General features: G+C 48.4%; 1 protein-coding gene across 2 annotated transcripts in view; it reads left to right on the top strand.

Annotated features, from left to right (window-relative positions):
- The first annotated feature begins 5,712 nt into the window (after window positions 1–5,712).
- LOC140388286 (histamine N-methyltransferase-like) overlaps window positions 5,713–11,430 on the top strand; it is a 60,339-nt gene continuing 54,621 nt past the window's right edge. The window contains exon 1 of one of the 2 annotated variants that reach the window (XM_072472178.1): window positions 5,713–5,747. In XM_072472178.1, coding sequence (XP_072328279.1) covers window positions 5,728–5,747 — 20 coding nt within the window. In that variant the 5' untranslated portion in view covers window positions 5,713–5,727. Of the gene's footprint in view, window positions 5,748–6,147; window positions 6,311–11,430 lie in introns of those variants that run through there. The other variant, XM_072472173.1, reaches the window with a different exon arrangement.

The raw sequence follows: 11,430 nt of genomic DNA, 5'->3' as shown, positions 1-11,430 counted from the left end.
CCTGGACAGCGAACGGTACAGACATGTGGAACAAGTCACACATTGATGGACACATCATTTCTGTGACAAAGTTCTGGACATGATAACACATTCTCAGGTTTATCCTTCATTTCTGTTGAGGCACCTGCGAGAGGTGATACCATGTGTTTTATATCTTTTATGAAAATGAGCTGATATAGCTTTGCATTGGTACCAGTATGGAACGTTCACGTTTCCTTGTTGTTTAATGGATCGTGTGATATGCAATATGTTACATTGTTGATTTTAAAATCTTTGTTACTGTTGACCATTTAATAAACAAAATAGTCTCAGTCCATTCTTGTGGGTACACATGCTATGTTTCAGACAATGATTATTGCATTGCATTTCAATCAATCGTGAAGCCTGAACAGTTTGCCTGACCTTGAGAAGCATCAACACCATCAAGGCAGCAGCCAAGAATCAAATACTCAAGAGCTGGGCTTCAGCACTGGGGTTATACTTGCAATCAAAGTGTGAGAGTGTGGATCAAGGGAGGGCACCTGAGCACAGTCTCCCTAATGTTCCCGGCAGGAGTCTGGGGACTAGGGGCTCCTGCTGTGGCTGGGGGTGAGTGTGCAGAGTGAGGTTTTTCAACTCAGATGGCTCAGTTGATGGCATTCTGAGAAGGTGGGACATGTAAGGCTCGGGGTAGCATGGGGGATTTGAGGGTCCTGGGGGGAGGCCCTAACTGATTGTCAGTCTCTGTCCTTCTTCAATGCCTTACAGAAACCAAAATGGATGGTGGTATCAATCCTGCAGAGGACATCCTCACAGTGCTGATGACAGCCCAGGTAGCCAGACACTAGTGAAGGCAGCAGCATCGATGCAAGCTGGAGGCGGCACCCCATGTGCTGCACACCCTGAAGACCCAGCCACCCATCAGGCTGAGGAGGAACCCAGAGAGGGACACCAGTCACAACCCAAGATGTACAAGCGTCATTGGTCTTTCAAGGAGATGAAGGACAGCATGTGCCACAGGAGAGGTTGTCTCAATAAAAAGGCAGTGTGGCACCTGTGCCATGTCCTCACGGACTTAACACCCACTGGAGGAGAAGGGCACCTGCTCCCGGTGACGTGAAGGTCACCACAGCCCTGAACCTTTATGCAATTGTTCATTCGGGGGCTCAAGCGGGACTTGTGTGACATTTCCCAAGCTACAGCCCACTGTCCCCAGCCCGGGTCCTCAGCGCCATAGTCCCAGTGCTAACCACCGTACCACATGGCATGCATGTCACCTTGCACTACCGGGGCATCAGGAAGTGTCCTTCATTAACAGGAATGTGTTCTACAGCCCACAAGTACATCGGTGAGATCACGGATACCCTGCATGCCCGGGCATCAGACTGTACCAACTTTGAGCTGGACCAAGCCCATCAAGATGCCTGTGCTGCAGGATTCTTCGCCATTGCCGGGATGCCCCAGGTCCGGGGTCATTTTTTGCATAAATTTAGAGTACCCAATTATTTTTTTTCCAAATAAGGGGCAATTTAGCGTGGACAATCCATCTAACCTGCACATCTTTGAGTTATGGGGGTGAAACCCACGCAAACATTGGGAGAATGTGCAAACTCCACATGGACAGTGACCCAGGGCCGGGATTCAAATCTGGGTCCTCAGCGCCGTAGTCCCTGTGCTAACCACTGCACCACATGCTGCCCTGGTGGTAATTTATGGCATGCATGTCACCTTGCACTCACCGGGGCATCAGGAAGTGTCCTTCATTAACAGGAATGTATTCTACTGCCCTAATCTTCAACTCATGTGCGACCACCGCCTTTGGATCATGCACATGTGCAAATGCTTCCCAGGGATCAGACATGACAGCTATATCCTTGGGCACTCGAAGATCCCTGGCATCTTTGACGATAACCCAAAGATGGCAGATTGGCTCTTGGGGATAAGGGGTGCCCGCTGATATCCTGGCTGATGGCGCTAGTGTGGAGACCGGAGACTGAGGCGGATACCTGAAGTAACCAGACCCTTGTTGCCACCCGTGCTGTCATTGAGCAGTGCACCAGACTGCTCAAAATGCAGTTCCGATGCCTGGACCTCACTGGTGGTGCCTTCAGTACATGCCCCAGAGGGTCTCCTGCTTTGTGGTGGTCTGCTGTGCCCGGAGTTGGGGACAGCGATCTCTTCGGAGCTCTCCTCTGAAGTGTTCTCTTGGGTGGCGGGGGTGGTAGGGGGGGTGAGGGGTTGTGGAGGGGGAACGACTCCGGATGCCTTGGCCTCATTGGATGGAGATCCTGCGAGCGAATGGACATGTGTTCAGTTTGGATCATTTTGGCTGACATGAACAACTCACTTGAGGCAAGCCATCTGTGTGAAGGTGCAGTGGACCCACACCTCTGTGACACAGGCGAACCTTGCTGTCGGTAATCACACTCTCATTTATCAACCTCGCAATCTCCATGGCCTGTTCCTCATAGGGGGTGAGGATCTGGAGCTCAGATACCCCGGCCCCAACTTGGCCCTTTCACGCCTATTATGGGCTATCTTCTCCTGTGGGGACAAGAGGAGGCCGTTCTGAACCACACGCTTTATGGATCAGAGGAATCAATGGCAGGTGACATGTCTGGGCACCGCAACTGGACATGAAGAGGTTGTGCTGTTATGGGCCTGGGTTTAGAGAACCCCAATGTGTATCATGGAGTTCACCTGACCCACAACTTTTAATAGATTGTGGCATGGGAAGCCCACGGCCCACTCTACAGGTGTGGTACAGCAGAAATGGAAAAGTATTTTTTAAAGAAAACAATGTTTATTCTATGTACTCAAGTTAACCTTTTTGAAACTGAAGTAGGCCATTTTCCAAGATCATATTTTTATCTCATCTCATCAAACATTCTTCATTCATTGGACTGTTTTATTGGACCGATTGGCACCGTTTATAATGTGCCCACAATGCAGAAGGGGACACCCGATGGACATTCGTTTAAATCCCCTTCTGCACAGCTGAGAGACCTTTAATTCGAAATTGATGGAAGACCCTTGTTCTGCCCAGCAACAGCACGAGGCTGCATCTTAAAACGGCCCCCTGGCCAGGAGATCGGGATATCTGTGAGTCAAGACCCTGGCAGTGGGATACATGGCACAACTGTATTGCAAAGACGTATGAAAGAATGAAATAATATATTAATAAAATGGCCAAGGCAGGCAAAGAAACCAGAATAGGAGGAATAAAAGAAATGTATAAATTAGATTAGCGTCCCCCACACACACAGCAGGACAAAGATGACATTAACACCTCATCTAGCAAACACAGAAATAAACGCATAGCACAGCCACAGACATCGGAGGTCGATTTAGTTAAGGAGACACATCAGGGGGATAATGGGAAACACATTAAAGAAGGGAAGGACACTCGGAGCAAGCACAGATAATCTCATCAACACGAACACACTCCATACAGATGCAAATTGACAAGGGTGGGACACTCGGAGCAAGCACAGATAATCTCATCAACACGGGGACACACCATACAGATGCAAATTGACAAAGATGCATATTCTCAGTTTAAACCTGTCTGAGATATCTAAATCAAAACTACCCTTTGACTATTATGTATGAGCAAATGTTCCCGTTCGAATTTTGATTCCTATAAAAATCCAGAGCGAATGAGTAATTGTTGAGATAAACGTGGACCAAGCCACTGTTTCTGAGCTGGCTGCATGGGTCTCCCTGAAGGCTTCAGTAATTGTACAATAAAGAACAACGCTTTGAACCTTGCCTTGAGACTCGGCCTCTTGACTGCACTGGTACAAGGGATTTTTCCCTACAACAAAACATACAGTGAACCTCTTAGCAACCATGAATTCAAATACAACCCCCAAAGAATACAATACTAAGTAATCCTTAATAACATCCTTTTAACATCCATAAGACTTAAAACACCTTTTACCAGAAGCACATCAGGTTAAAGTCACTACTGTTATTAGTTTTAAATCACCAGGATCGATTTACAGTCTTTAGATTACAGAGAGAGATTCATAAACCTTCTAGCTGTGACACACCCTGCAGCAAACAACCTAAAACAAAAGTAAAAAGCTGATAGACAGCCCAGCTCCACCCACTCTCTGACATCACTGCAGTAACAAACACCCATTTCTTAAAGGTACTCTCACTACAGATATTTATATACACACCCATTTATAAACACCCATTTCTTAAACGTACTCTCACATGACAGCTTGTGGGTGCCAGGGGATGCTGAGGAATATGCATGAAGATCAGATATGGGGAAGGTGCGAGTTGGCAGCCAGTGATTTGGGGGGTTGGGAATTTGAGGGGCGGCAGGTGGAACTGTTGCCTGGTGACAGGTGGTAATTTACCCTTGGAGCTCAGTGCAGTGGAGGTTGTTGATCTTCTTCCTACATTATACGGCGGTCCTCCTACTCATGCTGCCCGCACTGACAGCCACTGCCTTCGGGCGGCATTGGTGGCCCTCCGACCCCCTCGGGGAGACAGGGGGCGCGATTCTCCGAGGCCGCGCCGATTGGGAGAATCGCCGGCCGCGCCATTATATCGCGCAACGCCGGTCCGACGCCGTCCCGCCATTCTCCCAACCGGCGAGAACGGCCCCGTCGGGTTCTGCGCCGCGCCAGCTGGAGAATCGCCCGAGACACTCACAACGGCGATTCTCCGGTACCCCCGCTATTCTCCAGCCTAGATGCCGCTCCGACACGACAGGTTCCCGCCGGCACCGTCCACACCTGGTCGCTGCCGGCGGGAACTGTGTGGGAATGCTGGGGGGGTGATCTGTGGGGGTGGGAGTGGGGTTTCTTCCCCGGGGGGTCCTCCGATGGGGTCTGGCCCGCGATCGGGGCCCACCGATCGGCGGGCCGACCTCTCTAAAGGTGGACCTCCTTTCCTCCGCCATCTTCTTGCGGGGTGGCCTCGGGGAGGACGGCAACCACGCATGCGCGGGTGACTTCATTTATGCCGGCCGCGTCATTTATGCAGCGCCGCTTTTTACGTGGCGTCAAGGCCCAGCGTGAGTAAAATACTCGACCCCGCTCCTAGCCCCCCGGGGGCGGGAGAATAGTGGGCTGGGAGCGGGCTCCGACGCCGGAGTGAAACACTCCGGTTTTCACTCCGGCGTTGGGACTTTTTCTCCCTTTGGAAGAATCGTGCCCAGGATGTCCCGTTTCGCCTCCACAGCATCCGGAAGCCTGACCAGGATCATCAAAGTGGTGCAGGTCTGTGCGGTGCCATTCTTGTGTGTTCACTGAGTGAGTGTTGAGGGAGCATTTAAAAGCAGAGTGACGCTGAGGCATGATTCTAGTGAATCAAACGGTGAGACAGCCAGTAATGGCGAAAAGCTTGTGGGGGCTCATTTCTGGCAGTAAGTGATGTTAAATACAGGCTGCGATCTCGTCAAGGCTGCCGTCAGGAAACACCCCGTCAATTGCACACAAAATGACACCCAAACCGCGTGCAATATGAATGCCAAATTTCTTGTTACTTCCTTTTTAAACCTGAAGGGTAAAAAATTGGTCTGTAGCTGTATTCGGGTGTGAGTGGTCGCCACCTACCACCACCCAGCCCCATTTGAGACAGGGAGCTGCGGAATTTCATGCTCACTCCTCATGTCCCTGGCTGGAGCATGCAAACAAGCGAGATTCATGATGCTGGCTGACTGTAGGCTCATCTCGGTCCCTGACTGCCTCTGAGAATAGCAGCTGTTCCTGCTGGCCTCCACTTCAAATGGAAATCTATCAGTGCAGGTAAGAGAGTAATTAAGGTCATGAGCACAGTGCTGGAGGCTTTAGCCATGGTGGTAGACAGGAGCCAAGTGTTCCTATTTCTGTAGAAATAGAAAATAAAAAACACAAGAGGAGGCCAATCAACCGATTAAGCTGGGACTTTTTGCAGAGACTGGACCCGGAACCAGGTCCCATTTCCCTTTCTCCCAATAGCGATTGTTCATGAGAAAGGGATGGGCAATAAATGCTGGTAGACATCCACATCCCGAAAGTGAATTTTAAAAAAAAGTTCTGAAGCAGTCTAAACATTAACCCTCACATGTTTGTGTTTTTTAATAATGATTAAAGTCCTGTCCATTCGAAACAAAGGTCACATTTTTTTTAAAGCAGCAAATAAAAGTCCGAGTGAAGTGAACTCTTACTTTTTCTCAACTCCGAGAACCAGAGATGGAGTCATCGATGAAATCCCTCTCCTCAGACTTTGCTCTGTACTGTAAGTCACTTGAAGTTGCCTGTGAACAATCCAATGAACATCAGTGCCTGAAAAGGTTCATTGACGAGACTCTGCCACATGTAATAGCCAGGTATGGTGTGTTTGGTTTGCTGAAAAGTGAGGAATCTTGAAGAAATATAATAGCTATACAGCCTCTTACATGTTCAGTAGGAACCGAGATTTAAATTATGTTAAGTTACTGGTAAATGTTTTTGTTTTGGCTTGCAACATGTAATTTCTTGGAAAACAGCTGACCACCAAGTAGATTAACAAATAAACGGTTTATAATGCAATAATTATTGACAGAGAGTGAAATCAAGTGTACTATACTCCATCACTCCTAACTAACAGTAATACCCACACTCAACTCCAGGCTTCGCACACTTCGGTCCCCTTGGCCCTACGTGTCACATTTAATTTAATTTTCATAATCTTTATTGTCACAAGTAGGCTTACATTAACACTGCAATGAAGTTACTGTGAAAAGCCCCGAGTCGCCACATTCCGGCGTCTTTTCGGGTACATGGAGAATTCAGAATGTCCTAACAAGCATCTTTCGGGACTTGTCGAGAATGAAGCTACCAAATTCCTTCCCCTTTACAACAACAGTGGAACTATTTACAATATTGTACAACTAATTGATCTCAGCACAGTCCCTTATAAGGTAAGTCGGTTCAGGGAATTCCAGATTATTTGGTAGCTTTGTAATTCACTGGTGGCTATTCCCGCAGGAGAGAAAACTTTGGTTTGAACCTCAACTTGGAAATGTGCGTCCATGTAGATAACTTCTCCAGTTCCCCCTGGAACATTACTGGGCCCTTCCTCGGGCTAGCTAGCTGCAGCATCACTTTATCATTTCTGCCAGGCATATTAGAGGTGAGCTGCCCCACTGATTCGGTGTGCGATTCTCTCCTCAAATGTGTTTCTTCAACCGTTCTCCTTGGAGATCTATCTCATTTCACACTGGACCTGTTCTGGCCATGACTGTTCCAGGGATCCAATTGGGACCAGCACTAAAATGTTTACATATTCCAAGTTATCCACCTCAAATGTTCTCTCAAGTTTTCTTCAGCGGTGATGTTTCTTCTGTGCGTTCTGTTTTTCCTCCACCCACCCTGCTAATTTGGAAATATCGGGTCCAGCCATGTTCTAATGCACCTGCCCATTCGCAGCTTGGCGGGTGTAACAGGTGGTGACATGAGGTGATGTTCTATAGGTGAGCAGGAAATGGGCCAGTCTGATTTGTAGAGAGGCTGATGACTGTTTATTCACGGCTGCTTTGAATGTTTGAAAGGCTCTCTTGGCAGGTCCATTGCAGGGAGCAGTTTGAATATGTTGATTCTCATGAAATGTTGGCACTTTTGACATGCAAATGCAGTGCCGTTTTCAGGGACCAGCACCTCGGGCAACCCCTGGGGGCGAACGCCTGTCGTGATTTTTCTATCGTTGCATATGAGGCCGTGGACTTGCAACCACTTGTATGTCCAACCACTTGGAGTGTGCATCTATGATGAGCAAGAACATGGGGTCCATGAATGGTTGACCTAGCCACTATTTGTTTTTATTCATTCATGGGATGTGGGCACGCAGGCTGTGCCAACATTTATTGCCCATCCCTAATTGCCCATGAGTATGTAGTTAAGAGTCAACGACATTGCTGTGGGTCTGGAGTGAAACATAGGCCAGACTAGGTAAGTTTGGCAGATTTCCTTCCCTTAAGGACATTAGTGAACCAGATGGGTTTTTAAATAATAATAATCTTTATTGTCACAAGTAGGCTTACATTAACACTGCAATGAAGTTACTGTGAAAAGCCCCTAGTCGCCACATTCCGGCGCCTGTTCAGATACACAGAGGGAGAATTCAGAATGTCCAATTTACCTAACAGCATGTCTTTTGGGACTTTTGGGAGGAAACCTGAGCACCCGGAGGAATAATAATCGCTTAGTGTCACAAGTAGGCTCAATGAAGTTACTGTGAAGAGCCCCTAGTCGCCACATTCCGGCGCCTGAAACCCACGCAGACACGGGGAGAACATGCAGACTCAACATATACAGTGACCCAAGCCAGGAATCGAACCTAAGACCCTGGCGCTGTGAAGCAACAGTGTTACCCACTGTGCTACCATGCTGCCCCAGACAGCATTGTCATTTTACGACAATCAGCAACAGTTTCATGGTCATCATTAGACTTTTAATTCCAGATATTTTAGTGAGTCAGGCCACTACACATGTCCATGTAGTTTTTCGAGTCATAGAGGTCTGTGTCTAGTGGGATCACTCACAGATCAGTGTTGGGGCCCTTGCTGTTTGTGATTTATATCAGTGATTTAGACTTGAATGCTGGAGGGTTACTCAGTAAGTTTGCAATGACACGTAATTTGGTGGGGTGGTAAATAGTGTGGAAGAAAGCCTTAGATTCAAGATAGATTACAATATATTTTAGAGTCATAGAGGACCACTGCACTGAAAGGGCCCTTCGGTCCATCATGTCTGCGCCGGTCAAAAACAACCACTAAACTATTCTAATCCCATGTTCCTGCACTTGGCCCATAGTGTTGTATGACAAGTGCACATCTAAATACTTCTTCAATGTTATGAGGGTTTCTGGCTCCACCACCCTTTCAGGCAACGAGTTCCAGACTCCCAGCACCCTCTGGGTGAAAATGTTTTTCCTCACATCCCCTCTAAACCTCCTGCCCCTTACCTTAAATCTATATACCCTTGTCATTGGTCTTTCCATTCAAGGGGAAAGTTTCTTCCTGTTTACTTTATCTATGCCCCTTATAATTTAATACATTTCAATCATGTCTCCTCTCAGTCTCCTCTGCTTCAAGGAAAACAATCCCAATCTATCCAATCTCTCAATTTAACTAAAACTCTCCAGCCCAGGCCATACCCTGGTAAATCTCCTCACTACCCTTTCCACTGCTATCACATCTCTCCGATAATGCAGATTCCAGAACTGCACACAAATACTCTAGCTGTGGCCTAGCCAACATTCCAATATAACCTCCCGTCTCTTAAACTCTATGCCTTGGCTAAGAAAGGCAAGCATACCTTATACCTTGTTAACCACCTTTTTACACCTGTCGAGCTATCTTAAGGGACCGATGTACATGCACACTAAAGTCACTCTGATCCTCGATGCTTCCCAGGATCCTGTCATTCATCATGAATTCCTTTGCCTTGTTTGTTCTCCCCAAGTGCACCATCTCACACTTATCTGATTGAATTCTATTTTTCACTGATCAGTCGATCTGACCAGCCTATCTATATCTTCCTATAATATAAGGCTTTCCTCCACCCCTCCAAACTTCGTGTCATCCGTAAACTTACTGAACAACCCTCCTGCATTCATGTCTAAATCATTGATGGAAACCACAAACAGCTAGGGCCCCAACACTGATCTTTGAGTAATCCTACTGGACACACACTTTGCTTCCTCCAACACTGGACTTTGCTTCCTGCCACACAGCCAACTCTGGATCCAATTTGGCAAATTTCCTTGTATTGCATGAGCTCTTGGGCGAAATTCTCCGCAAACGGCGCGATGTCCGCCGACTGGCGCCCAAAACGGCGCCAATCAGATGGGCATCGCGCCGCCCCAAAGGTGCGGAATGCTCCGCATCTTTGGGGGCCGAGCCCCAACATTGAGGGGCTAGGCCGATGCCGGAGGAATTTCCACCCCGCCAGCTGGCAGAAACGGCCTTTGTTGCCCCGCCAGCTGGCGCGGAAATGACATCTCCGGGCGGCGCATGCGCGGGAGCGTCAGCGGCCGCTGACAGTTTCCCACGCATGCGCAGTGGAGGGAGTCTCTTCCACCTCCGCCATGGTGGAGACCATGGCAGAGGCGGAAGGGAAAGAGTGCCCCCACGGCACAGGCCCGCCCGCGGATCGGTGGGCCCCGATCGCGGGCCAGGCCACCGTGGGGGCACCCCCTGGGGTCAGATCGCCCAGCGCCCCCCCCCCAGGACCCCGGAGCCCGCCCACGCCGCCTTGTCCCGCCGGTAAGGTAGGTGATTTAATTTACGCCGGCGGGACAGGCAATTTATCGGCGGGACTTCGGCCCATCCGGGCCAGAGAATCGAGCGGGGGGGCCCGCCAACAGGCGCGGCGCGATTCCTGCCCCAGCCGAATCTCAGGTGCTGGAGACTTCGGCAACCGGCGGGGCCGGGATTCACGCCAGCCCCCGGCGATTCTCCGACCCGGCGGGGGGTCGGAGAATGTCGCCCCTTATCTTTGCTATCAGTCTCCCATGTGGGACCTTATCAAAAGCCTTGCTAAAGTCCAAGTAGTCTACGTCAAATGTATTTCCCTCCTCTACATACCTCTTCGAAAAATTCAATCAAGTTGATCAGGCATGACCACCCCTTAACAAAACCATGCTGACTATTCGAGATTAATCCCTGCCTCTCCAAATGCAAATTAAAACTGTCTCGGAATTGTTTTAGATAGTTCCCGCACCACTGAGGTTAGACTGACTGGCCTGTAGTTTCCTGGTTTATTCTTTCCTCCATTGTTGAATAATGGTGCCACATTGGCTGTCCTCCAGTCCTGCAGCACCTCTCCTGTGGCCAGAGAGGAATTGAAAATTATCCCTCCCTTGCCCCACTCAACAGCCTGCGATACATTTAATCCGTCTATGTTAATTTATTTAACTGTAATACTCTCCTCCCTGATTTCTATCCCCATATTGTCCCTCTCATTCGCGAGCACGAACACAAAGTATTAATTCAGAATCCTATCTACATTCTCCAGCTCCACACACAAATTACCAACTTGGTCCTTAATGGGCCCTACTCTTTCTCTAGTTATCATTTTACCCTTAATGTACTAATAAAACAATATAGGATTTTTCTTTATTTTACCTGCCAGTATCCTTTCATGTCCCTTTTTTTCTCTCCTAATTTCCTTTTTACATTCCCTCTTGCACAGTCTATATTCCTCAAAGGCATCCCCTGTTTTGAGCCCGCAATATCTGCCATAAGCTTCCCCTTTTCTCTTTAACCAATACTGTATACCCTCTATATCCAAGGTTCACTCGAACTGTTGGTCCCACCCTTTTTCTTTTTTGGAACATGTTGGCCCTGTACTCTCCCTATTTCCTTCAGGAAGTCGTCCCACTGTTTTGTCACACATTTACCTAAACGTGTCTGCACCCAGCCCACCCTCGGAAAATCAAATCTGATCTTATTAAAATCTGCTTTCC

The sequence above is a fragment of the Scyliorhinus torazame genome, chromosome 2 (genome assembly GCF_047496885.1).
Source record: "Scyliorhinus torazame isolate Kashiwa2021f chromosome 2, sScyTor2.1, whole genome shotgun sequence".
In the NCBI taxonomy this organism is placed as follows: domain Eukaryota; kingdom Metazoa; phylum Chordata; class Chondrichthyes; order Carcharhiniformes; family Scyliorhinidae; genus Scyliorhinus; species Scyliorhinus torazame.
This window is presented reverse-complemented; position numbering and strand designations above follow the sequence as displayed.